The sequence below is a fragment of the Wolffia australiana genome, chromosome 20 (genome assembly GCF_029677425.1).
Source record: "Wolffia australiana isolate 7733 chromosome 20, ASM2967742v1".
Taxonomy (NCBI): Eukaryota; Viridiplantae; Streptophyta; class Magnoliopsida; order Alismatales; family Araceae; genus Wolffia; species Wolffia australiana.
In genome coordinates this window covers 5,156,354-5,183,879 of record NC_135854.1, presented here as the reverse complement: position 1 = coordinate 5,183,879, position 27,526 = coordinate 5,156,354, and the positions used below count along the sequence as shown (strand labels likewise).

Below are 27,526 nucleotides of genomic sequence, written 5' to 3'. Positions count from 1 at the left end.
TCTTGATCACTCCCTCTCCCTCTCTCCCTTCCTCTCTCTCTCTCTCTCTCAATTCGCTCCCTCTCACTCTCTCTCTCTCTATCACTCCCTCTCCCTCCCTCTTCGTCGTTTGTCTGTTTCCATAAAAGATAAATGATTGAATGAGACTGATGACGGAGTTGTGACGATGACGAAACATGGACGGATGACGAAATGGACGAACTGAAATGTTGTGAACGAATGACTGAAGGGAAGCCCATTTAGTCCTGTCTGTCCAAAAAAGGCTAAGTGATGCAAGACAACAAGTGGTGATGGATGTAGGACGACTGAGGTGACGGAAAAAGGACAATGGGGGTGCTAGCTATTGGGCTGGTTTAAGGTGGGGATGGATAAAACAGACCACAAATCACACGGTCAGTTTCGAAGACTTAAATCCGATGAGATAGTAGTGGTGTGATAACACCGTAAATTCTGTCTTTATTTCATGTTATTAGCACAATTTTATGCATTTAAAGAGCTTAAAATGGGGTTTTTATCATATATTTACATGAAAATATTGTTTTCAAGTGATTTCTGATTTTTCCCTAATTTTCCGTTAATTCTATGAATTTTAAAGGATTTATTGGAGCTCGAAATAACTATTTTTGAATGAAAATGGCAATTTGAATATTTAATTTCGAGATTTATCAGTATAGGGATGAATCAGTGAATTTTCTAGAATTTTATAGAATTTTTAATGATTTTTTAGGATTGTTCTGAGATTTGTTTGAAGAGGAAATGCATTTATTCTAAGAAAAAAAAGATATATTGATAAGAGAAAAATAGTATTGACATAATTTATGAACTTTGAAGGGCCTTTTTGCAAAGTTTTGTTGAAAAAATACCCTGAAAACAGCTCTCGGTCTTGACCGCATGCGTAAAGATATGATTTAAAATGTTTCAGGGTTTAATTGCAACTGATTGATTATTTGTTTTAATGTTTAAGAAAAAAACAGAGGAGAGAGAATGCGCACAGGGTATATATGCAATTACCTGTGGGCAGCGTCATATAGCAATGCCAGTTTTTAAGAGGGTCCTTTTGACAAAATTCTAGGGATTCTTTCGATCTGGCGACGTGGCTCCACGGTGACCGTCGGATGATAATCCAACGACGCTTAATGAGCGCCAGCGCTGGGAGGTAACGTCACCGCCCGCACGGCGCATACAATGCATGTGTAGGGCCGGTGACATGGCAAACTATCAAAGGACAAGACGAAGAAGAAACACGCACGTACGTGCATATCAAAATGTATGCAATACGCGACTTTTAAATTTTCTATTTTTTTCTTATTTTCGCCAGGGGAGTACGTGGAGCAAGGAGGATGCGCCCGCCTGGAGGAGTTGTGGAGTCGTCGTCCAATCAGCAGAAGACACCTCAGCGCTCGAAAAAAAACATATAAATATGAATAAATGATTTAAATCCAATGGCTAATATTGGTTTAAATTCATTTATTCATAACTTTTGATCCGGAAGTCCGATTGAAATGATTTTTTTATGGATTTGCTCGTAATGACCCCCTCTTTCTATGTGTATTGTTGGATCATTCAGATAAAGACTATATTGATAGATATTAATGAATTACTAATTAGGGGTAAAATGGTCTTTTTTTCATTTTACCTAGGTATAAAAGCCAAATTTCGAGAATAGGGGGTCATTCTTGATGGTTCTCTATCACAGCTGCAAGAAAGAGAGGAGCCCCAGCCTGGATCAACTTGTTTGGTACATTTCCCTTCATTGTATTTGAATTTTGGTGCATTTTGAATGAAATTAGATCAATTTCTTGTTTCTTCTTCTTGATTCTAATCTGAACTTCTAAATCGCTTGGCTTGAGCGGCATGTACAAGCCCTGATTAGGATTGAGAGGAGAAATTGGGGGATTAAACTAGGCATTCAGCTGCATTCCCAAAGAAAAAAAACTCTAAAAAAATTAACTTTGAATTCTAGGGTATTAAAACTTTAGTTTCTTTTATCTTTATCAAATAGTGTTGTAATCAGTTCTGAATTAGTTAATCTGCAAGACAAACAAACCAAGTAAAAAAACCATCTTCTTAATTCCCTCTAAAGTGAATCCCTTGATCCTCTTCTTTGTGATAACACCCTAATTTCGGTCTTTATTTCATGTTGTTAGCATGATTTATGCATTTAAAAGGCTTAAATTTGGGTTGTTATCATATATTTACACAAAAATAATGCTTCCAAGTAATTTCTGATTTTTCCCTAATTTTCTGTTAATTATATGAATTTTTAAGGATTTATTGAAGCTCGAAATAATTATTTTTGGATGAAAATGGCACATTCAAAAGTTTATTTCGACATTTATCAACATGGGAATTAATCAGGGAATTTTCTAGAATTTTCTAGAATTTTTTACGAATTTTTAGGAATTTTCTGGGATTTATTTCAAGAAGAAATGCATTTATTCTATGAAAAAAGGGCATATTTATAAGAGAAAAAAATGTATTTATGCAATTTCTAGACTTTTCGGGGCCTTTTTGCAACGTTTCGTTGCAAAAAGACCCTGAAAACAGCTCTCGGTCGCCACGGCAGGCGTAAAGATCCTATTTAAAATCATTCAGGGTTTTATTGCAATTTTTAATATATATTTTTAATGTTTTAGGAGAAATCGGAGGAGAGAGAGTGCAGAGCATATACGCAATTACTTTTGGGCGGCGTCCAAAAGCAATTCCAGGCTTTTTAAGGACTTTTCTGCAAAAGCGAGGATTCAAAATGCGCCAGCCAATGAGAGAGCGACACGTCATTGCGTGTTTAAAAACGAAACTAATAAATAAATCAATTTTAAATCCAATGGATTAAATTGGTTTAAAATTGATTTATTAATAACTTTTGATCCTGAAGTCCGATTGAGATGATTTTTTTATGGATTTGTTCGTCTTGATCCCCTCTTTCTATCTGTACGGTTAGATCATTCAGATCTAGCCTACATTGATAGATAAATATTAAGTACTAAACGGGGGTAAAATGGTGATTTTTACCCTATAACCTAAGTATAAAAGCTAAATTTCGAGAGGGGGAGCTCATTCTGGATGGTGCTCTATCACAGCTGCAAGACAGGGAGGAGCTCTAGCTTGGATCAAGTTATCTGGTACTTTTTTTCCTTTATTGTATTTGAACTTTTATGCATTTTGAATGAATTAGGTTAAGTTGTTTGTTTCTTCATCTCTATTCTGATCTGAACTTCTAAATCGCTTGGCTTGAGCGGCATGTACAAGCCCTGATTAGGATTGAGAGGAGAAATTGAGGGATTTACCTTGGCATTCAATTGCATTCCAAAAGAAAACTCTAAAAAATTTAGTTTTAATTCTTAGGAGATTAAGATTTCCCTTTTTATTTCTGATTTAGCAAATTCTCAAAACCAACCAAAACTTAAATCAAAAATTTCTTCCAACCTCTCTAATTGAATTCTTTGATCCATCCAATTGGATCAATTAATTCAATCTAGAGCCCACATTTCTTCTTTTCATCTCATCTCTTCTACCCCCCTCTCTAAATTCTCACCTAATTAGGGTGACTTGATCCTCATTGAAGATCAAATTCACTCTAATTAGGATCTAAAACACCAAAAATAAAATCAAATTGAAATTCCTACTTGCCTCCCTTGGACGACACTCATACTTATCACTATACATATTAAGTAGAGTTTTATAAATTTTATTGCATAAGCCAAAAATTCACAACGACAAGGGCTAAAAATTTTGCGTAATTTTCACCCCTATTTTTGGCTTATCACTTTGGATCAACTAATTCAACTTAGAATCCCCTAAATTCTTCTACTCTTCTCATCTCCTATACCTCCCTTTCTCAATATTCTTTCCAATTAGGTTAAATTGATCCTCATTGAAGATTAAGTGGTCCTAATTATAGAAAATCATCGAATTGAACTCCTTACTAGCCTCCCTAGGACGATACCTTCACTCATCATGTGCATTTTAAGCGAGGTTTTATAAATTTTATTGTATAAGCTAAAATTTACAACGACAAGGGCTAAAAACTGCATAACTTTACCCCTATTTTTGGCTTATCATGGTTCAGCCCCTTTCCTCGTCGAGGGCGGGAGTACTTCCTTCAACCACCGTGATGATGCTAAGCACCAAAACCAATACAATCAAATTCACGTCCGCTGGGAAATTCAAGAAATACCTAATCCACTAGTCGTTGAAAATTCTAGAAAATCCAAAAGAACTCCGACGGCGGTGGAAGAACTTCTCGCAGAACACTGGACGAAGAACACCAGACACCAAAGAGCTTAGGGGTACCTTTGCACTAGGGGTGTGTGACGAGGATGCGGAGAATTCTCGACGCATCGTTGGCGGGACGATTGACGTGCACTTCGATAGGGTGTCACACCTAAACGGTATGCGCAACGACCAATGGCTGTGAGGGCGTCCGGGAGCACAGAGGGCGTGCACTGGTGGTCTGGGACTCGGCGGCATGGGCATTGGGTAGCTCTAGCGAGGGCGGCCTGGCACTGGGGCGACCAGGCGCTGGGCGGCTGGCGCTAGGCACTCGGTGGCCTAGGCGCTTGGGCAGCCAAACGCTGGGCGGCCTAGTCGCTCTGGCGGTCTGGGCGCTGGGCTGCCCTAGCGAAGGGCGACCTAGCGCTGGGTTGGCCTGGCGCTGGTGGCCATGATGGCGAGGACGCCAGCGCATCGACATTGGACGTGTCACCACCGTCAACCGAAGTCAACGCCGCCGCTACGGACGCTCCGCCACCGTCAACCGAAGTCAATGCCGCCGCTATAGACACGCCACCACCGTCATCGGACGAAGTCAACACTCCGGCATCACGCACGTCTCCACGCACGCACGGCCCTTCATGCATCATGACACGTCGCCAACGGCAGATCAACAACTGCCCCTTGACGTGACACGAAGCACGTCTCTCGTCCTTAATGGCTCGTCTTTAATTTCTCGTCGTTAAGTTGTATTTTCTCTTTCCTCCAAGGCCTATATGTATAGGCCATTGTTTCAAGAAACAGTTAGGCAGTCATTATTCAAGAATTGAGTTTGTTTTTAACTCTTCTTGGAGGACTGCCCATCCTCCCCTATCCAATCTCCAACCCGCCGCCGCCGCTGCCGCCTCGTGTCGTCGGTCATCCTCCTCCCCATCCTCTTTCCCCCTCTCCATTCCTCTCTTTATCTCCTTCCCTCTTCTCTCTCTCTTCTCCCTGCCCTTTTCTTCCCTCGCCTTGGCCACCCAAGGCGGCCACCCCAGGCCGCCCAAGGTAGCCACCCCAAGCCGCCAAAGGACGCTGCCCCAGGCCGCCCAAGGCCGCCGCCCAGGCCGCCTAGGGCAGCCACCCCAGGCCACCCAAGGTTGCCGCCCCAGGCCACCCAGGGCAGCCCGCCCAGGCCGCCCAAGGCCACTGCCCCAGACCGCCCAGGGCCCCCCTCCCTCGGCCGCCCAAGGCAGCCACCCCAGGCCACCCAGGGCAGCCCGCCCCTGGCCGCCCAAGGCGCCACCACAGGCCTCCCAGGGCAGCCACCCCAGGCCGCCTAGGGCAGCCAGCCCTTGGCCGCCGAAGGCTACCGCCCCACGGCCGCCCAAGGCCGCCACCCGCACCAGTGCCCGCACACACCTGGCCTGCCCGTGTTCGCTCGTCTAGTCTCGCTCTCTGCTAGGGCCGTACAACGCCCGGAACGCCCAGACTCTCTCGTCTAGTGGGCCATTCAACGCCCGGATTCGCCAAGTCTCGTCACGATCAGAATTCCCCGCAACCTCTTCACGCACTACGGTGCCGAGGTACGCGTGAACTCTTCGGTGTCGACGTGTTCTCCGTCCAATATTCCATAAGAATTATCCACCGCCAACAGATTTGATTTGATTTGGAATTCCCAAAATCTCTCTCTTTCGTGAGTTTCCTTATGACGTGAATTCGATTATTGATTTTGGGTGCTTCGGCATCGTCGCGGTGGTTGAAGACAGTATTCCCGCCCTCGACGAGGAACGGGGCTGCACCACCAGCATTTCATCAGTTTTTAAGCTCTGAATTCGATCGTGTGAATTTCTGTGGTCTGTTTTATCCACCCTACTAAACCCATAAGTACCCTTCTACCGTCGTTATCCTATCCACCTCCTTAGTCGCCCCTTTCCTTCCCTAGCTGTCCTACATCAGGTCAGGCACTGGGCAGCAGGGCACGAGCGGGTGCGGAGAAGGAGCAGTGATCGTCGATGTGAGGTGACGGCGACGGCGGCGACGGCGACGGTCCGACGGGAAGAGGGTTAGGGCAAATCCTCCAAGAAGAAAACTCAATTCTTGAAAATAAATTTGCCAAATGTTTCTTGCAACATTGACCTACATATAGGCCTTGGAGGAAAGAGAAAATACGAGAAATGACATAAAATAAAAGTGGACGACGTGTAATCGTGTCACGTCAAAGGGCAGTTCTGGATCTGTTGTTGATGACATGTCATGATGCGTGACGGCTTGGGAGGCGGTGGCTGCACGTCCGACGATGGTGCGTTCGTCGTCGGTGCGCTGATTTGGTCGTCATCCTGGCGGTTCTTCAGTTGATGTTGATGACGAGTTTGGATGTGAGGCGTGGGGGATGACGTTGGCAGCGCATCCCAGGTTTGTGCGTTGACGTCATCACCGCCACTAAGAGAGACTAAGTGAGATAGAGACAGAGATAGACTTGGGAGGAGAGTGATATAGAGAGATGAGTGCGATTAATAGTATAGGGGGGATATAAAGAGACTAGGGAACGGCACGTCCGGGACGTGACGGGACAAATGACGATATGTGACGAACGGTGACGTGATGGAACTTCCATTGCATTACCGTCCCGACACACATCCACGGATTTTGGAAAAATCTGTCACAACAGCGTCACACGTTCCTCGTTGTGGCGTCCCATCACGTCCCGTCACCGGACCTCGTCGTCGTCCCGTGTGACAGGAAGAACAACCCTTGTGGAGGAGAGAGGATCATAGGGCATATCTCCAATTATTTTTAAGCGGCGTCCTTTTGCGCATGCAAATTAATGCAGGGACTTCTCTGCAAAATGCCAAGAAATCGATCTAGTAACGTCGCATGGCGAAATCTCAGCCGTAAAAAAATTTAAATCTAATGGTTTTTTAAGCCTTTTTGGTGATTTTTAAAGGCTTAAAAATCTGTCACGGCCGTCAACCGTGACAGCCGTGTCGTCACGTCCCCCGACCAATGCCCTCCATCACCGTCATGACCATGTCGTCATCCGTCATTGTCACCGTCAGAATGAGAGAGAGGTAGAGATAGAAAGAGAGAATGAGAGAGATGTAGAGACTGAGAGAAGGGTAGAGAAAAAGAGAGACTAAGAGAGGGGTAGAGAAAAAGAGAAACTGAAAGAGAGGTAGAGAGAGAAATAGAGATTGAGAGAGAATTAGAGAGAGAATGAGATAATGCGAGAGAGGTAGAGAGAGAAAGAGAGAATGAGAGAGAGGTAGAGACTGAGAGAGGGGTAGAGAAAAAAGAGAGACTAAGAGAGGGGTAGATAAAAAAGAGAGACTGAGAGAGAGGTAGAGAGAGAATGAGAGATTGAGAGAGAGGTAGAGACTGAGAGAGGGGTATAGAATAAAGAGAGACTAAGAGAGGGGTAGAGAAAAAAGAGAGACCGAGAGAGAGGTAGAGAGAGAAAGAGAGATTGAGAGACAGGTAGAGAGAGAAAGAGAGAATGAGAGAGAGGTAGAGACTAAGAGAGGGGTAGAGAAAAAAGAGAGACTAAGAGAGGGGTAGAGAAAAAAGAGAGACTGAGAGAGGGGTAGAGAGAGAAAGAGAGATCGAGAGAGAGGTAGAGAGAGGTAGAGAGAATGAAAGAGGTAGAGACTGAGAGAGAGGTAGAGATAAAAGAGAGACTAAGAGAGGGGTAGAGGGAGAAAGAGAGAATGAGAGAGAGGTAGAGACTGAGAGAGGGGTATAGAATAAAGAGAGACTAAGAGAGGGGTAGAGAAAAAAGAGAGACTGAGAGAGAGGTAGAGAGAGAAAGAGAGATTGAGAGACAGGTAGAGAGAGAAAGAGAGAATGAGAGAGAGGTAGAGACTAAGAGAGGGGTAGAGAAAAAAGAGAGACTAAGAGAGGGGTAGAGAAAAAAGAGAGACTGAGAGAGGGGTAGCGAGAGAAAGAGAGATCGAGAGAGAGGTAGAGAGAGAAAGAGAGAATGAAAGAGGTAGAGACTGAGAGAGAGGTAGAGATAAAAGAGAGACTAAGAGAGGGGTAGAGAAAAAAGAGAAACTGAGAGAGAGAGGTAGAGAGAGAAAGAGAGACTGAGAGAGGGGTAGAGATAAAAAAGAGACTAAGAGAGGGGTAGAGAAAAAACAGTAACTGAGAGAGAGGTAGAGAGAGAAAGAGAGATTGAGAGAGAGGCAGAGAGAGAAAGAGAGATTGAGAGAGAGGTAGAGAGAGAAAGAGAGAATGAGAGAGAGGTAGAGACTGAGAGAGGGGTAGAGAAAAAAGAGAAACTGAGAGAGAGGCAGAGAGAGAAAGAGAGATTGAGAGAGAGATAGAGAGAGAAAGAGAGAATGAGAGAGAGGTAGAGACTGAGAGAGGGGTAGAGAAAAAAGAGAGACTAAGAGAGGGGTAGAGAAAAAAGAGAGACTGAGAGAGGGGTACAGAGAGAAAGAGAGATTGAGAGAGAGAAAGAGAGAATGAGAGAGGTAGAGACTGAGAGAGAGGTAGAGATAAAAGAGAGAGGTAGAGACTGAGAGAGAGGTAGAGATAAAAGAGAGACTAAGAGAGGGGTAGAGAAAAAAGAGAAACTGAGAGAGAGGTAGAGAGAGAAAGAGAGATTGAGAGAGAAAGAGAGAATGAGAGAGGTAGAGACTGAGAGAGAGAGGTAGAGATAAAAGAGAGACTAAGAGAGGGGTAGAGAAAAAGAGAGACTAGAGAGGGGTAGAGACCGAGAGAGGGGTAGAGAAAAAAGAGAGACTGAGAGAGAGGTAGAGATATAGATAGATTGAGAGAGAGAAAGAGAGACTGAGAGAGAGGTAGAGAGAGAAAGAGAGACTGAGAGACTGAGGGAGAGGTAGAGAGACAGAGAGAGAGGTAGAGAGAGGGACGGAGAGACCTAGAGATATGTAGAGAGAGAGACCGAGAAAAATAGAGAGAAAGAGGGACTGCGATTGAGATTGAGAGAGAGGTCGACAGAAATGGGAGTGATATAGATCGAGAGACAGAGAGAGAGAGACGTAGAGAGATATAGTGTGTACATGTGAGAGAGATAAATGGAGAGCGAGAGCGTGCGTTAGAGAGATAGATGGATAGAGAGAGATCGAGACGTATATTTTATCTATGGATGGATAGACAGCGACAGAGATTGTGTGAGAGAGTAAGTGGGATATATATAGAGAGAGAGTGTGTGTGTGTTGTGATGAGAGATAGATGGATCGAGAGCGATAGAGAGAGAGATTGAGAGTGCGTGCGTGTGTTTGTATTTTGTGTGCTGTGCGAAAAGTCGATAGATAGATAGACAGAGAGAGAGAGAGAGAGAGGGAGATAAAGAGATTGAGATAGAGAGATACATAGATTATTAGAGAGATAGATAGATTAATAGAGGGATAAATAGATTATTAGAGTGAGAGATTAATAGAGAGATAGATATATTATTAGAGAGATAGAGAGATTAATAGAGAGAGAGAGATAGATAGATTAATAGAGAGATAGAGAGATAGAGAGATAGATGAGTATATTATTAGATGGATAGATAGATAGATAGAGAGAGAGAGAGAGAGAGAGAGAGACAGTCGCCATTGGAGGGGGGGGGGGGAAGTTGCAGAGGAGCAGTGTTGATCGAGGCAATGGCGAAAGATCGTAGAGAAGGAAACCTCGCTGGCGACTGATGATTGATCGATCGGCTTACCCCGTCTTCCATATTTTTTCTAGGGTTAGCGTCGCTCTCAGGCTTGGAATTTCCGCAATTTGTGCGGTTCTTGATTCCCGATTCTTCTCCAATTCCACACTTCTCGGCGGAATTCCCGATTCTTCTCCAATTCCACACTACTGGGCGGAATTCCCGATCTAGGGTTCTTCCCGTCGACAGTTGATCTCTTCCGAGTTTCAGAATTTTTTTTCTGAATCATCGGAGATGGCGACGAAAGCCTTCACGTTACGCGATTCATTGCGCGGATCATCGGATTACTGGTTCGTGACGCGATTCGACTTCGTCTACGCTCTGCGGGATTGTGTTTCTTCGATGAACGAACGAGACGGATCGGAATTTTGGATTAGTTCCATCGGATGTCGACGAAAGCCTCTTCGATTCGGTTTCGGCTAGACGCCGCGGGATCGCGCTCTTCAATTCTGCATTAGGATTCTTTGGGAATTTTTCCCAGATAGATTAGATTTTTTTGGATTGGATCGGTTCAACAGAGTGACGACGAAAATCTTCTTTTTTCGCGACTCATCGGATCGATCGGCGGATTCCCTATTCTTTTTTCGATTTCGTTTGGGCTGTACTCGGCGGAATCTTTTCCAATCCGTAGTTTGGGTTCTTCCGGATTTTGCATTAGGATTCTTTGAAACGACGAGATTTGTCAGTATTTTCGGATTATTAATCTCAGTGGTGATTAAAACATTCCAAGTTACAGGTTTCATCGGATGTATCATCGTATTCCAGGTTCGTGATTCAGTTTTACTTCAGCAACACTCTGCAGGGCGGCGGTCTTCGAAAAAAGAATGATATGGATTAGGACTTTCAGATTTGTTCAATCGGATGGCCACATAAAATTTATAAGATTCCTATTTCGTATTCAGATGAGATTCCTATTTCGGCGTTCTTCACTCTGTATCTTTTGCGAGGAGTATACATGATAATATCAGAATTTTCGAATTTGATCAATCCTGGTTGGAGATCTACTTGACTTGATCAACACTCCATGCAACTCGTGTTCTTTATTCCCTATCTAGGATTCTTCCGGATGTTTCCCTCAGAATCAGAAAAATAGATCAGAATTTCGGCTCGGTTCAATTAGAAAACAAGAAATTATTGATGCAAATCTCTTTGTGGTGCAGATCTGTAAGAACCTGGCGACAAACGATGGCATCACCTCGATCCGAGGCTCCCATGGTGGAGCAGATCATCACTGAGTTCTTCGCGAAGAGCCTCCACATCATCCTTGGATCAAGGCACCAATCTGCCTCATCCCGCCACAGTGGCGACCTCTCCGTCGCGTCCTCGTCCTCGTCCTCATCCTCCAGTGCCCGTCCCCGGGACAAATGGTTCAACCTCGCCCTCGGCGACTGCCCCGCCGCCCTCGAAAACATGGACCTTTGGAATATTGGCGACCACCACTCCTCCCCCCTCGTCATCGACGTCATCCTCCTCAGATCAGAGAAGATAATTGAGAGGTGGGTGATGCAGTATGAGAGCGGCGGGGGCGGCGGTGCCGATGTGGCCGCGGCACAGAGGAAGGTGTACAAGAGATTGATCATCGTACTGCGATCATTGCATCTGCTGGTTCGGCTTCTGCCAGCATACAAGATCTTCAGGTGTTGAAGAAATCACCCTCTTGATAATTTTTCTAATTGGAAGAGTGGCGCCTTTTCTATCAGCTATAGCTTTTAGCACAGTGATAATTGTTCTAATTGGAAGAGTATCGTGCTTTCTATCAGCTATAGTTTTTAGTACAGGACATAATTGTTCTAATTGGAAGAGTAGCGCCCTTTCTATTAGCTATAGCTTTTAGCACAGTGATAATTGTTCTAATTGGAAGAGTAGTGCGCTTTCTATCAGCTATAGCTTTTAGCTCAGTGATAATTGTTCTAATTTGAAGAGTAGCGCGCTTTCTATCCGCTGTAGCCTTTAGCACAGTGATAATTGTTCTAATTGGAAGAGTAGCGTCCTTTCTATTAGCTATAGCTTTTAGCACAGTGATAATTGTTCTAATTGGTATAGTAGCGCCCTTTCTATTAGCTATAGCTTTTAACACAGTGATAATTGTTCGAATTCTAACATCAGGGAAGGGAAGGTCCTGCCGTTGGAGCTTGCGCACCGAGTGTGCTCCTTTGTGGAGCCGCTGTCGAGGGTGGAGGAGAAGGAGATGGAACAGTTTTTGTTCGCGCCTGTCGAAACGCCATGCGGGAGGTTGTGCTTGTCAGTGGCGTACTTGCCAAGGTTGGAGGAGGAGGTGGGAGGGGAGATGGGGTCGCCATTGGCGGCGGAGTTTATCTCGGACTATGTTGGGAGCCCTCTAGCAGAGCCGATGAAGAGATTTGAGTCACCTCCGTCCCCTGTCTCGTTGCCCGCCAGTGTTTCCTTCACCAGGCGTCATAGCTGGAGCAGCTGCCGAAGAACAACTGGGGTTTCTTCATATTCTTCTTTAAGCTGCTTTTTATTTTTCTTTTTTTAAAGCTGCTTCTAGTTATTCTGGTGCTTCTTGTTCATCTTTTCTTCTTCTTCTTTTTTTCCTTAAGCTGCTTCTAGCTGTTCTGTTTGCATCTTCTTTCTTCTTCACCTTCTTCTTCTAGCTTCTCCTCTCCCTTTTTCTTCTCCTAGCCCCTTTTTCTTGCTCATTCTTCTACTTCTAGCTTTTTGTAGCTTCTTCGTCTGCTACTACTTCTAGTTCTTCTAATAACTTCTTTATCTTCTTCTTTGGTGCAGCGGAGAGAACCAGAGATCAGGGTTCCGGTGCAGCGGAGCATCAGCTTCGATGAGAAGAAGAGCTTGCCGCCATCGTCTGCTCCAGGGCGAATCTCGCTGAACAATCTCATGAGGACAGAGAGCGCCCCAGAAAGGCTTCCCTTTCCTCTGCGCCACTACCTGCCGCCATTGCCATCTCAGCGGTCCTCAAAGCTCCTGCAACTCCCGCCTTCCTCTTCCAAGGTCTAATCTCTTCAGCAACTCCTTTCTGCTGCTCTAGATCTTGAGGGAGGAAAATTCTTGCTGACAACTAAACAGGGGAAGTAGAGAAATTCTTGAGAATGGACAAAGGTAGATTGTGAGAAACTGTCACGTGCCACCCTTTCACTATGAATAGAAGTAGTATATCATACAAGTGAATGCACATACTCCTTATGAAGCAAAATAGGCAGTTTTCCCATGCAAAATTAGCAGTTGGATCCGTGATGAGCTAGTATGGATGCTTCGAAAGGTGACTCGATCAGACTCCACAACTAACAATTCTCTCTCTGCAGGTTCTGCCTGGGGGGTTGGTGGGGGGAGCCTCCTCACTGAGGTTGACCTATGCCAGTGGCATGAGCAGGATTTCTGTGGGAGACGAGTTTGTCAGCTCTGGCTTCTTCTGCCCCTTTGTCGAAGACGAAGATTTCAGGTGATCAAAGTCCTCGGTTTTCTCTTGAGGCAGCTCTTCTTAATTCCACTGCTAATCTGTGATTAGCGGGCATTGTATACTAGTAATTATGATTACAGGAACAGTTACAATGATGCTGCTGATGATGAATTTTCGTCGTCAATTCATCTGATGACAAAAGACTTCATCATCATTATCATCATCTGTCAGCTTTGAAGCTAAGATAGAGCATTTATTCTTGTTATCGGTAGCACCATAGTAATCCAGCTTTCAAGGGCTGCCATTGTCATCATCATCCATTTGTTTTATTCGTCACCTTGATCATCATTATCATCATTGTCACCCATTGGTGGTAGTCATCATCGTCATCCATATGTATTATGATATGGCCGGATCTTGAATAGTGATTTGATAGACAACAAGAATGCCGAATTCCATATCAAGAAACACGGAATTGTTCAAGAACATCCAGATTCAGATCCGAATCACGAAGAATGAGGGAGATGAGAGTTCATTTAGGTAGAAAGAGGGAGAGGTAAAATAATGGAGATGCCCCCATGGAGATCTCCTCTTTTGGTCTGCAGGCCCTATCCTTCTGTGCAGCCCTGCGGTTGCTCTGCAATTACAAATCTTTAAAAGACTCTGCAATGTCCTCGCTGTCCCCCTGGTCAGGCTATTTAAAGAATTGAGTAATTGGTCTCTCACGTGCTGTATTAGTATGCTCATTTCGCCTCTTGATTTGCCTTCTTGTTCATTCTTCGTGAGTAGCTTTTGGAGAAGAATTGACTATGTCATTTTCATCATTCTCATCATCACCATCATCCATCTGTTGCATTTGTCATTGCCAACTAATACAATCTGGCTTAACTTCTCTAGTATCACCTAAGCTCCAGGGCCGCCGGCAGCTTTCTCATACTTGATAGCTAGAATTTGGAAGGGACAAAAAGAACTTGAAATTTCTGTCTGGGTTCAGTTTAATTACTGGCCCTATTACTATGGATCTGGGTACCACCATTTAAGTGAATTATTTCTCACGTGGGAAGTAAATCACTTACTGAATGGGTGATGCAATACCCTCCTTAAGCGGGATATTTCCAGATGGGAATATTCCACTTAAGCCTATCAAAAACGAGTAGAGAAAATCGTGGGCCACTTATGTAAACATGCCCCACTTACAGTCTGAAGAAGAGAGAAATGGCATAACAAACAATATGCTCATCCATCCGTTGTATTCATCCTCATCATTGTTTCCTTCATTTGCCCAAGCTGCACGGATGATGATGATGGTGGCCAAATTTGGATGATGTTGATGACAAGTTGTCATCATCTGCCAACTCCAATTAGGATTTATCATGATTGTCTAGTTGACCGAGCTGTTGAGTCTCTGATTAAAAAAATTATCGTTTGCAGATCAGTATTAATATGTCGTTATTGTTCGGTTTTACTTTTTTCTACTAATTTAAGTCTCCAGGTTTAGACGTTTTTGAGAATTAAGGCCAGTATTACTTGCTGAACTTATTTTTATGTTATTAATTAAGAGAACGATCAGTTATCGGTGAAAAACAATGGCATGATACATAGTGGTTCTGTCTAGTGTTATGAGATCACAGTTCCCCCTCTCTCTCTTACTTTATATTTTTCTCTCTCTCATTCCCTATCTCATTTTCTCTTATTATCTGCCTTTATTCTCTCACATTTCCGCTTTCTCCATCTCTCTCTCTCTTCGTGTCCTTCAACTTCATGCCTTTTCTATCTTATTCCCTTCTTTCCCTCTTCCGTTCTCTGTCACTCACGCACTGTCTTTCTCTCATACCTTGTTTTACACTTTCATGCTCTCCCTCCTCTCTTTCTCTCTCTTCTTCTGATTCTGTCTTTTTTTCTCCCTCTTTCTCCCTCTCATCCCCTCTCTCATCTCCTCTCCATCTTCATGCCATTTTTACTCATTTTCTTTCTTAGTCCCTTACATTCTATTCCTTTCTCTCTCTCCCTTCATTTTCCCCCTTCCCATCTCTTCTATCTTCCTCTTTCTTTCTCTCTCTCTCTCTCTCTCGTCCATTATTTGTTTATCTACTTCCCCTCCCACGACCTTCTTTTTCTTCTCTCTGCCTCCTCTTTCATGTCTATGCCTCTCAGTTTCTCCCTCTTCTGTCTCATCTCTTTCTTTCCCTGTCCGTCTGTCTCTTTCCCCTCTCCCTCATATCTTCCTGTGTCTGTCTCTCTGTCTGTCTCTCTCTCTCTCTCTCCCTCTCCTTTTCTGTCCCTCTATCATTTTTTTCTCTCATCTCCCAATCTACTTCCAGCATTTTTTCATCTTTTTTGCCTCCCACCTGGACATGGTCGTTCTGTTTTTTTTGTGCGAATTTGTGCGAATTGTTCGTTCTGTTCGGTTTTGGGAACAGAACAAAAACAAATTCGAACATAACATCGCACAGACCCGTGTGCGGTTCTTTTGTTCGCTTTGTGTGAATTTTGTTCTAGTTTTCTGTGAATATGCAAATTTTTTTTGTTTTTGAAAAAAAAAGAACAGAACAAAGAACAAGGCCGTGTGCGGTTCTTTTATGCGAATTTTTTGTTCGTTTAAAACGAACAGAACAGAACAAACATGTCTACTCCCCCCACCTGTCTTCCTCCCCGTCTCCTTCTCTCTCTTCTATTTCTGTCTCTCTCTCATATCTCAATTTCTCTTAGCAGAATTCTTTGCACTGACAAGCTACAACTTCTCTGACAGGGCGGATGCCGCGGAATTAAGAGATGATGCACTCCCTGACCGGCAACATTCCAGCGCACTCTCCCAAGGCGCTGCAGTTGGGGAGCTCGTCATCATGCTCAAATCCGCCCCGCCTCTTCATCAGGATCTTCCAAAGCTCGATGCTCCGGTGGCAGCGCCACCACCGTTGGATTACATCGATGGCAGAGCTACGACAACCACCGGTGGGGCTACCTGTTCCTCGTCTATTATCCGGTCAAGGACAACCTCCGACGCTCTCGAAGAGCTCAGAGGCTACCGGGAGATGAAGGACCTGCTGCTCCGCCATGGCGGGGGCGGCGCCGGAAGGCCAAACCTGCTGCCATTGCACCCTGGTTCCTCCTAACTATGTATTCTTCTCGACACAAGGTGATAACATGCGCATGTATATATAACTTTAGAGAGAGAGATACAGAAAGAAAGAATGAGAGAGAGAGAGCAGACATACGTTGCCCATCTTATTTTAGTAAAGTCTTTGGGCTAATGCCAAGATTGAATTTTTTCTTAGATCCCAGTGTTGTAACCTTCACCATGAAGAGAGAGAGAGAGAGAGAGATAGAGAGAGAGATTACTCCATCAGATTCTGTTCATCTTAATTGTGCATTCTTTTTATGCATGATGCTAACATTCACATGTATCTCTTTGAGAGAAAGAGACTGATACGATCCGCATCGAATTGGTAAGAAAAAAATAACGAAATACAACTTACAGATGTAATGTCGCAATTCCAAAGCCAGATCCTTCTTCAGAAATCCCAGCGGACACCGATCCTTCTTCAGATCCTCTTGATGGTATGAACGCCCTCAGAAGAGCCTTGCTGCATACAGCTAGTCTCTCCAAGATCTCCCACACCCTCCAAGTCTTACTGCCAGCAGATGCCTTTCTTTGAGGTCTCACCTCTTATTTATAGGCCTCCTTTATTCCTTTACGTCAGCACCACATGGGGCATCAGGTCCCCTGGTGCCTGTTGACTGGTCAACATTCTTTATTTGACTCCCCTTCTTTTTTATTTTCTCATATACTCAAATGGGAACCGTATCAGAGACATACAGAGGATGAAATGATTTACCTTGCATTAGAAAATTTTGAACAGATGGCAGACTGTTATTTGTTTTGCAATCCCATCTTTGATGCATTTATCTTGAAGCAATTTCTATTTAGATACCTAAATAGAGATAGATCCAGGTCCCTCAAACTCTGAAGATTACACATGGTATTCTCCCTTCATGCCTTGAGAGAAAATCTAGGGAGAGATAAATTATTTATCTTCAATTCCAGATTACCCATGACATACTCCCTTGCTTTGTGTCATTCATGTCCCTTGTTTTTTTTTTTAACAAAGCCTTTTTTAATTAGGGATTTTGTCCCTCGCAAACAGCATTTCATATTCGGTGATATCTCTCTCTACCTCGCCCCTAGTGTTTTTACTCTCTATCCATATTGGATGACCCTTATTTGAAGTAGGATTTCCCGAAGTGGTGAAATTCTCCCTGACACGGCAGTTATCTGATGACTTTTATTTCAAGTGGGATTTTTTGAAGTGGTGAAATTCTCCCTGACATGGCGGTTATCTGATGACTTTTATTTCAAGTGGGATTTTTTGAAGTGGTGAAATTCTCCCTGACATGGCGGTTATCTGATGACTTTTACTTCAAGTGGGATTTTTTGAAGTGGTGAAATTCTCCCTGACATGGCGGTTATTTCATGACCCATTTTTCAAGTGGGATTTCTTGAAGTGGTGAAATTCTGCGCAGTGAACAGTGGTTGGAGTGGAAGATTTGGTGTCAAATTATTTACTCCTTGGTTTGGGAGCTCTTTGGATGGTTCATTTGATCAAAGTGGTTTGCCATATTCGGAGAAAAAGTGAATTATTCAGCCATGTCTGAGTATGTTATAATTTCCATCAGAGAGACATATATGTAGCCAGAATCAGAGTGATACGATCTTATACCCCCAAAGGGTATCTTAGGAAGTTTAGCCCACTTGGGGCATTTTAGTCATTTCATGTTTAGTCTAATTACTTCCATTTCTTATAAATACGTGTAGCCCTCCCTGGAGGAGGGCAGTCAAGACTTATGGTAAGATTGGCGTCTTGGCTCACTATCTCAATCCTCCATGTCTCGGTCCCGTCCCCTTGACCGTCTAGCGATCCCCTATCCCCGTGGTCGTCTCACCGGCGATCCTCCAAAGGGTATCCGATCCCTACCCTTGCCGTTCGGTTCCCTTCTAGTCTCCGGCGATCCCCGTCCCCGCGATCGTCAACCCTTCACCGCGTCATCAGGCGGCTCGTCCTCGGTCGATCCCTGTCCCCATCTGTTCGACCTCTCTCTTCATTCCCGTTTCGACTCTCCTATCCCGGAAAGGTCTATCTCGCATCGCCCTCCAACGTCCTCCTGATACAAACCTAGATCAAGGTTCGTATCACAGAGCAATAGAGTTAGAGACAGAAGGAGAGAACACTCCATGATTTAATTTATTCATCCTTGATTCCAGATTACACATGGTATGGGCCTCTCTCTCTCTCCAGATCCATGCCTAGAGAGAGGCATATATATATATATATATTGAGAAATAAATTTAGAGAGAGAGATGAGATCATTTACCATGCTTGGAGAGGGCACGCATGGCGGCGAGGATGTCCTCGGCCCTCGCCCCGTTGGCGGTGACTGCTGCCGCCGGCCCACCGCCGGGGACGATGTCCTCCCTCTGGTAGCTTCCCGTGCTCCTCAGCAGCGCCTCCGACCCCTTCTCAACCACTCCGGGAATCAAAATTGTCCTGTGCGTCCCTGGGATCATCCCCTCTTGATCCGTGTCCCCTTTCTCCCCCATTATTAGAATCATATTCGCCACGTTCACGCCCCACCTTACAAATAAGTACCTGACCCAAAAAAGAAATAAGCATTCTCTCTCTACTCATGATAATAAATCTTTTTCTCTCTCCACTAACCTCATGACTTGCGATCGGGACGCCAGTAGCGGGATCACCTGTAACTTGGTGCAGTTTCTGCAGTACATCAGGTGGCATCGCAGACCCCGCAATCTGATCTTCTTCCTCAGCTCGTCTACCTTGATTGCCTGCTATCACCAATACGATTAAGGATTAGCCTGTGTCTCAATATGTCTCAATACTGTTGACGTTGGTTGATGGATTGCCGATGGTGTAACCAACTTTACAAAGAGGCAACGGCTTCACCGCCAATGTTGTCGTCAACTAGGCAATGACATTGGTGGAGTTGACGTCTTAACTAAAATTTTACTAACTTCAACATGAACTGTAACCTCGTCAACGTCATCATCATCCACACCCAAAATTGGTCAAAGTCACCATCGAAGGCTCAATGACGTTGAGTGCTACATCCTAAATCCCACCATGGTTGGTAAGAGATAAGGCATAGGGTTTGGGTCAGGGTCCGAATTTGATGATTAGGTTTAGAGTTGTGTCTTTGTCGGGGTGAAGGTCTGTTAAGCACACTTGTCGTCACGGTCAATTGATTAGGATAAGCGTTAGGGTGAGGTCTGGATTTTGGAATTAGGGATCATGATGGGTTGGAGGGCTATCAAATAATTCCATGGTTTTCCTACATGGCCAAGAAATTAGGTTTAGGATAAGAGTCTGCTAAGCAGTTCATGGCGAATAGATTGAGTCAAGGCCCAGGGATAGAGCCAGCGTAGGAGTTGGAAATCAGGGTTAAAGTCAGGGATTAGAACTGAATCTTGGGTTAAGGTTTTAGGGTAAGGTTTAGAAGCATCCCTCCATGAACAAGAGATTATGGAGTAGTCTGGTTGAGATTCAAGGGTAAAGGTAATGATGTTAGGTTCAGGGCTAGGATGTGTTTAGGGTACGAGAAACGGTTTTAGGGTTAATGATGGTAGGTACGGGCTGGGTCTGTGAGGCAAGGAAGAGATGAGGTGTATTCGAGCGTATAGTTCAGGGACATGGACGGGACGATACTTTTGTCCCAGGGTGAAAAATCGTCCCGTCTGAGGATACGGACGAATTTCGGGACGAAAATTCGTCCCGGGGACCACCGGACAGGACGGTTTTCGTCCCGTGGGACGAAAAAACCGTCCGTTCGGAGGTCTTGGACAATGGACGGACGGATGGACGAAAAACTGCCGGATTCACATCCGACGGTCGAGATCTCGCCATGTGGCCTCACTATGACAATTTGCATCAAGGTCCCTGTATTTTTATGCGTGCGCAAACTGACGCCGCTCAGAATTAATTGTACATAAGTCCATTTGCATTCTCCCTCCTCCATATTTCCCTTTAAAAACTTAGAAAAGTCTATATATATATATATTTAAAATATAAAATAGGCTTTTTTCGTCCTGGACGAATTTCGGGACGAAAATTCGTCCCGGGAGGACTGGAAAGGACGAAAAACCGTCCCGGTATGATTGGACGGGACGGTGTTTTTTATCGTTGGACGAAAAACCGTCCAGTCCTTCGTCCCTGAACTTACTCTAGATGCGGACGGGACGAAATTCGTCCCGTCTCGTCCATCATCCACGTCCCGGACGATCCAGAACTATACTCGAGTGCAGGGTTCTAAGGTTTAAGGAAGCATACCGAGGAGGGGTTCTTGACGGTGAACGCGACGCAGTAGGGGCCACTGGAGGCGGCGTCCTCCTCAGTCTCGGCGGTGGTGGCAGCCATGAGCTTCCCTGTTGTCCTCCTCGCCCCCTGCCGCTCCCACCTGTAATCGATATGCGCGGCGTAGTCCGGGTCCGGCCGCAGCTCGACACCATCTCCGCCACCGATAGAGCTCCCAGGATAATACACCTCGCTGCCGCTGCTGCAGATGATGGCGTCAAACTCCGCCGCCCTGATCTTACCCTTCTTTAGCAGCTCCAGTATCTCCGATATCGGCATGGCAGTGGCCAGTGCAAATCCGGATATCCTTGCCAGCTGCGAGTCCAGCCTCACTGCCTTGAAAACCTCCTGAATTGTCTGCACCATCTTTTTCTCTGGCTTCCCTTCATCATCATAGGAATCCAAAGCGATCACGAACAACCGTCGTCGCCTTCGCAGCAACAGCTGCCTCCCCCCGCCGCCAGCATTGACATCGCCGGCGCTGCCGCCGCTGTCGCCTGCAGATCTGCGAAGCTTGGTCAAAATCTTTTTCACCTGGGACTGAATCTCAGAGTCGTCATCCAAGTCTGGATCGTTCGCGGCATTGAGGGAGATCTTGTCGCCATCAAGGGAGAGACGGAGGGAGGACTCTTGGAAATCGTTGAGGGAGTCGCCAAATGAGTCGTCGTTCACCGGGCCGGCATTGTCGAGGGGTGTGTCAACCTGCCACTGCGGGTGGCGCATGCGGCAGGCAGCGATACGGGTTAGGTATGTCCGGCAGTGCTCTGGCCAGGAGAAGAGGTTGATGTTCTTCCACCCGTTCTTGCGGCACTCCGCCCACAGGTTCTTGTCTGCCACCAGCTTCAGCAGTGCGTCTGCAATTGCCTTTTGGTCGTGCGGGTCCACCAGCAGCCCATTGTTCAGCGCCTGCGCATCATGTTTGATAATGATGATGAATGGGATAGTAATGTTGATGATGATGAGGATAATAAATATAAAATAATAGAGGATGATGCAAAATAAGATGACGATGATGATGAAAAAAAAGAGAGGATGATGATGGTAATTATGATAAACAAGAAGAGGGTGATGTGAATGTTAAAGAACAACATCCTGCTTATAGATGAAAAGTAGTGCCCTTGCTATCAGCAATAGCTTTAATCACAGTTGGGAAGCCCTTGAATCGTACAGATAATTATGACACTGATGATGTAGAGGAAGAAGAATAAGACGATAAAGATCGTGATGATCATAATGATAATGATGATGATGATGATGATGATGATGATGATGTACCCGGTGGATGTCGACAGGACCTCCATTTTGGGTGGCAACCATGGGGAGGCCATGGGCTGCGGCTTCAATGAGAGTGAGGCCAAAGGGCTCCACCAGCGCTGGATTGATGAACACCCCCTGCAATGACAATATAAGGATTAAGAATATGGATTTTACGTTTTAAGGTTTTCTTCACGAATCTATACAGACCTTGGTCTTTGCTGCGAGCCTGTAAATCTCCGGAACATCGCTCTGCTTGTGGTGTTTTGGGTATGAGACCTGGCCATAGAGGTCATACTTGTCAATCAGCTTGAGCACAGTAGTGAGGACGCTAGCATTGCCCCCTGACATCTCATCTATGTCGTCTCTGTTCCCCATCACCAGCGTCTGTCAACATCATCAGAAAGTTTTGTTACCGTCGCCATCATCATCGTTGATGACTTGAGAAGACAAGCGGTGATTTGTTTTACCATGTTAGCAAGCTCTCTGAGAGGACGGCACTCGCCAAAGGCCCTGAGGAGAGTGGTGATGTTCTTCTTTGGGTCTGGACGAGACAGCGCGAGGATCATTGGCTTGTGCGGGTTTGTCAGAAACCTGTTCACCTCTGCCCAGATGGGTGGCACTGGCCCTCCGATGGTGATCTCCCCTTCCCCTTCATCCTCCTGCACGATCACGACGTTGCTAAAATCCATCCCCGGGGGAATCACCTGCAACCAAGGGAAAGCACAGTTTTCACTACAGAAATACAAAGACAAAGTAGCGACGATTTTTTGTGACAGTAAGGTAAACGTCTAGATTTTAACGATCTCCATTCATATTTGGATGGTAGAGACATCAATGGAGATATCCATCCTTTCAAATCCCTGTAATAGCGCGTCAACTTGTAGTTTCGAAAGTAATGTTTAATTTTTTTACAATGATGCATGATTGGAGGATAATAGAACCAGAAGATTTTGAAAAAATCAGGAGTACGCAGATGCATTAAATGGCACCACACGCATTCTCTCACTCTTGTAAAAGTTCTGAAAGTAAATATCATTCTTTCAAGGGATGCATAGTTAAATGATGACGGAACAAGAAGAGAATAGAAAAAATCAGGAATATGCAGACACAAAAAATAGAGAGCTCATATTTTCTCTCAGTTTGTCCAAGTTTAGAAAATTTAATGATCATTTTCCTCAAATGATGCATGATCACCAAAAAAAGTCAGAAAAGGTAAGGGATGTCCTGAAGCTCACCGCCATCCTGGGCATGTACCGGCCATGGCAGCTGACCCGGCGGCGGGACCTGGCACGGAAGACCTTCTCCAGCTTGACATCAAACCCATCGTACAGCCCCCACTGCTCCTCAATCTCCTGCTTGGTACTGGTGATAACAAGCTCCGCCGCATCCAATGAAAGCTCCTCCCCTTCTATCCTGCGCATGATCTTGTAGGTGGTATTAATATCCTCCTCCGACTGGCGACCCGGCTTGAGCAGCTGCTCCAGCTTGTTCCGGCCAAGGGAGTGGCCTGTCAGGACCATGGGTACGCTCAGCGCGCCGGAGAGAAGCGCCGCCGCATTGCCAGCATCAGCATAATGGCCGTGGACAACATACGGCCAGATTGCAGCGCCGCCACCGATCTGCTCACCGAGCACCCTTGCCATGTTCAGGATATGGGCCAGGGCTCCGTCGACAAATTCTTGGAGATGGGGCCAGAGAAGCTCCTTGCGGAGGTACTTGTCTCTGGGGCCAAAGGGAATTCGGACTATGTAGGCACCAGCGGACTCGCCGCTGCCATCACCGGAGTCGTCGTCGGTGCCTGGCGAGAGCATCTCTGTTGGCTCGCCGTAGCTCCAGTCCACCTCAGGGGATGAGATCTGACGGGTCAGCAGGTCCACCCTATACACCCCACGCATCATGGCCAATGCCCTTGCCAGCTCCACCACATACTTCACCTGCAAGCAAAAGAGCGTGGACTTACATCAAGATTTGATCCCGGATCGATCTGATCAAAGAAATATGAGAGAAATAACAAGTTTCTTTCATCAATATTTGCTTTTTGGTTTGATTTTTTCAAAGAAAGAAAAAAGAAATTGCAAGTTTTCTCCAAATTTTGCTTCTGGTTTGATCTGTTTGAAGAACTAGCAACATAATCGTGAGTTTTCATCGAGATTAAACTCTGGTTGGAAGTGATAGAAGAAAGAATAAAAAATTCGTGAATTTCCATCTAGGTTTGATTTGATAGAAGAAGGGACTACAGAATCGCGAATTTCCTCAAGATTTGCTTCTGGTTTGATCTGATCGATGAAAGAACAAAAGAATCGTGAATTTCAATCCACATTAGGTTCTAGTTTCGTCTAATTGATGAAACAAAGGAACTTGAATCGAGTTTCTTCAATCAGCACTTGCTTCTGTTTTCAAGATGATCAAAGAAAAAAGAGTAAATCACAAATTTCCATCAAGTTGGGCTTCTGGTTTGTTCTCAGGGGTGAAATATCCTAAAATAGTGTATTTCCGTAGTTATTTCTTTCTGGTCTGAAACTGGTAGAAGAAAGAAATAAGAGCTCCAAATTTCCATCAAGATTTGCTTCCGGTTCAATCTGATAGAAGAAAGAAAAATGAACTGCAAGTTCCCACTAAGATTCGTTTTATGGCTCCATCTAATCGGAGGAACACAAACACAAGAGTTTCCACCCGGATTGGCTTCTGATTCTATCTGATGGAAGAAAGTGGAAAATCTAGAATTGCATCAAGATTTGCTCATGTTTCCATCAGATGGAAAAATGAAGAAAAACCATGGATTTCCATTAGAGAGATGCTTCTGGTTCATTTTGCACGAAAAATGGGACAAAAATCAGTGAATTTTCATCAAAATTTGCTTCCAGTTAGATCTGATCAAAAAAAATTTCAGGTGTAAGGGTGGGATAAATTTTTACCTGTCCACCAGTGTCAGAGTCTCGACCCAGCTCCATGTTCTCTCCTCGAACAAGGCCATGGAGGCTGGAAGGCGACCACGTATGAGGAAGATGCCCATAGCGGAGAGCTAGGGTTAGGATTAGGATGAAGACCTGATGAGGACGATGTAGAGCTTCTTCCCCATGTTGTCGTCTGTCCAGATGGGAGAATCGGAGACGCTCTTCAACGGCTTGGCCTCCGGAGGGGCGATCTCGCTGGCAGGATCCATCTTCTCCCCCTCTGACAAGTCTTCCGACATGTCGTCCGTGACATCCCTCCGCCCCTGCTCTCTCTCCAACCGCCTCCCAGTCACTCTCTGGTAGTTCTCCCATTCCAGCTGCTCTTCCACCAGAAAAATCAGAAGAGGAAGCGAAGCAAAAAAGTTTGGGAAGATTCGTCAAACAAATCAAGGTTTCTATAGAAATCGAGGTGCAAGAGAGATCGAAGGATGAATATGCAAATCAAACGTCAAAACATTTACAGATGATCTGATTTTTCCAACAAAATGAGAAGATAAGGAGGCAAAGAAGTTAGGGAAGATTTATCAAAAGCATTTTGTGGACAAGTTCAGGATTGAGTAAAAATGAAGGTTCAAGAAAGATTGAAGGATGAATGTGGAAATCAGACATCGAAAATTTACAGATAGATCTGATTCTGTAATAAAATCAGAAGACAATTTGTGAATGTTCATTGAAAACACTTTGCGGACAAATTGAGGTTTGGGTAAAAATGAAGGTTCAAGAAAGATTGAAGGATGAATGTGAAAATCAGACAATTCTAGATCTGATTCTGAAAAAAAATTAGAAGACAATTTGGGAATGTTCATTGAAAACAATTTGCGGAGAAATTGAGATTTCAATAGAAAGTGAAGGTGAAAATCAGGCATTAGAATTTGCAGATAGATCTGATTCTTCCAACAAAATCAGATGATTGGAAGGCGGACAAGTTTAAGAATATCCATCATAAACATTTTGCGGACAAATTAAAATTTCTCTGGAAAGCAACGTCAGAGAAAGATTGAAGAACGAATGCGGAAATCCAACATTAAAGAATGTCATTTTACAAGATATAAAAAATCAGATAAAATGAAAATTCCAAAGGTAGTCTTATTCAAAACCCCAATTATGGCAACTTTGTCTTCCACTTCACTCATTGGAACACTGTTCTTGTAGAGACAAAAGCGCTTTCACAGCTTCTTATCTAACCCGAGGCCTCCTCTGGTTGTGTGAAAGGCTCAGCATGCGATCAACGGTGGCTCCATACCATGTATGATAAGAAATCAGATTTTTCCTTTAATTCTTAACGGACCATAACTTGCATGTATCGGGAAGGGGACCATTTTCCGAAACATCTTCCGTAAAATTTCAGGAAAGGTCTGGGAAGATACATCGAAAACACTTTCCGAGCAAAATTTCTTCAGAAACCGAGGAACAAAACAGATCTCAGAGTATACGTAGAAATCAGGCTTCGAAAAATCAACGGAGAAGCCTGATTCTTCCAGAAAATTCAGAAGAACTAGAAGGAGAAGACTGGGAAGAATCATCGAAAACATTTTGCAAACGTATTAAGGTTTCTATAGAAATCATAGATCAAGAAAGATTGCAGATGAACGTAACAGCCGGAGAAGTTTGGGAAGAGTCATTGGAAACATTTCGCGGAGAAATTGAGGTTCCTATAGTAATCGAGGATCAAAAAAATTCTCAGGATGAATGTAAAAATCAGCCATTCGAAAAAAATTACAAACATAATAACATCGTCCTTGAAAATCAGAAGATTGGGAAGCGGACAAGTTTGCGAAGATTCATCGAAAACGTGTGGCGAGAAATTTCTGGTTAATATATTACGGATTGGGAAGAGTAACAAGTCTGGAAAGACTCATGGAAAAAAATTGCGGACAAGTTGAGGTTTTTATACAATACGACGATCAAGAAAGATACCAGAATGAATGTAGAAATCAGGCATCGAAATAAGAAGATTGGAAGGCATTCAAGTTTGCGAAGATTCATCCAAAACATTTTGCGGCGAAATTTCTGGTCAATGTATGGTCAACATACTCCTATGTCCAAATTATTGAAGAGTCCATGGACATATAGGAGCTATTATAGAGACTTCGAAAATGATTTCTAATTACAAAATGAAGCCTCCATATTAATATCTGATACTTTAAGTATTCCACATATTTAATCACAAAAAAATTGAATTTTTCCATAGAAATCAACGATCAACAAAGATCGCCGGACGAATAATGAAATCAAACATCGAAAAAATCACGGATATACCTGCTTCTTCCGGCGAGCCAGATGCCAGATGCGCCAGCACATGTTCTCCAGTCGCGAAGTGCGCTGGCGAGTGTTCCGAGTGGCAACGACCTTGATCCATGTACGATGAAGATCGGTCTCGTCCACGCCGGTAACAACCTCCTCCACAAAATACCTCGTCGGATTGAAGTGCACAACCGCGCCACTACCTCCTACCACGCCTTCTTCCAGTTCTTCCGGCGGCACGGTCCACCGCTGCGGAGTTCCATCCTCCGCCGTGATCGCCGCCGCTCCGCTGTCCAAAATCGCCTCCAAATAGCCATTGATCCACGCATTTCCGGCCATTTCCGCAGTAGAAATTCCTCCGCAGCTCGATCGGACGAAGATCAAACGAAGATCAAGCTCCCGAAATCGCACTGAGCTCGAAAGCGCATCTTTCCTCTTCGATTTGACCAGCGTAGAACAAGAACAGAAC

At 44.6% G+C, this 27,526-nt stretch overlaps 2 protein-coding genes across 4 annotated transcripts; one reads left to right on the top strand and one right to left on the bottom strand.

The window, feature by feature from the left end:
* The first annotated feature begins 9,729 nt into the window (after window positions 1-9,729).
* Window positions 9,730-16,512, top strand: LOC144716010 (Autophagy-related protein 13). 2 transcript variants are annotated; one of them, XM_078591007.1, is made up of 6 exons: window positions 9,730-9,895; window positions 11,023-11,499; window positions 11,969-12,311; window positions 12,611-12,832; window positions 13,144-13,280; window positions 15,988-16,512. In XM_078591007.1, the coding sequence occupies exons 2-6, from the start codon at window positions 11,048-11,050 to the stop codon at window positions 16,349-16,351; spliced, it is 1,518 nt and encodes a 505-aa protein (XP_078447133.1). In that variant the 5' UTR covers window positions 9,730-9,895; window positions 11,023-11,047; the 3' UTR covers window positions 16,352-16,512. The 2 variants fall into 2 exon arrangements, with proteins under 2 accessions (XP_078447133.1, XP_078447134.1); XM_078591008.1 differs by lacking the exon at window positions 9,730-9,895 and adding an exon at window positions 9,914-10,152.
* Window positions 16,513-18,442: 1,930 nt separating this feature from the next.
* Window positions 18,443-27,526, bottom strand: LOC144716009 (putative sucrose-phosphate synthase 2). 2 transcript variants are annotated; one of them, XM_078591005.1, is made up of 10 exons: window positions 27,073-27,526; window positions 24,907-25,130; window positions 24,775-24,838; window positions 23,095-23,793; window positions 22,327-22,563; window positions 22,067-22,243; window positions 21,878-21,994; window positions 20,579-21,508; window positions 18,953-19,083; window positions 18,443-18,883 (listed from the first exon to the last, which is right to left on the bottom strand). In XM_078591005.1, the coding sequence occupies exons 1-10, from the start codon at window positions 27,394-27,396 to the stop codon at window positions 18,601-18,603; spliced, it is 3,186 nt and encodes a 1,061-aa protein (XP_078447131.1). In that variant the 5' UTR covers window positions 27,397-27,526; the 3' UTR covers window positions 18,443-18,600. The 2 variants fall into 2 exon arrangements, with proteins under 2 accessions (XP_078447131.1, XP_078447132.1); XM_078591006.1 differs by having other exon boundaries at window positions 18,953-19,080.

Coding starts and splice junctions, on each gene's coding strand:
- LOC144716010 (XM_078591007.1), top strand. CDS start 11,048: ATGGCATCACCTCGATCCGAGGCTCCCATGGTGGAGCAGATCATCACT. Junction 11,500..11,968: donor CCAGCATACAAGATCTTCAG/GTGTTGAAGAAA, acceptor TTCTAACATCAG/GGAAGGGAAGGTCCTGCCGT. Junction 12,312..12,610: donor GCTGCCGAAGAACAACTGGG/GTTTCTTCATAT, acceptor TCTTTGGTGCAG/CGGAGAGAACCAGAGATCAG.
- LOC144716009 (XM_078591005.1), bottom strand. CDS start 27,396: ATGGCCGGAAATGCGTGGATCAATGGCTATTTGGAGGCGATTTTGGAC. Junction 25,131..27,072: donor TGGCTCGCCGGAAGAAGCAG/GTATATCCGTGA, acceptor GTGGAAGAGCAG/CTGGAATGGGAGAACTACCA. Junction 22,244..22,326: donor TCAGAGAGCTTGCTAACATG/GTAAAACAAATC, acceptor TGATGTTGACAG/ACGCTGGTGATGGGGAACAG.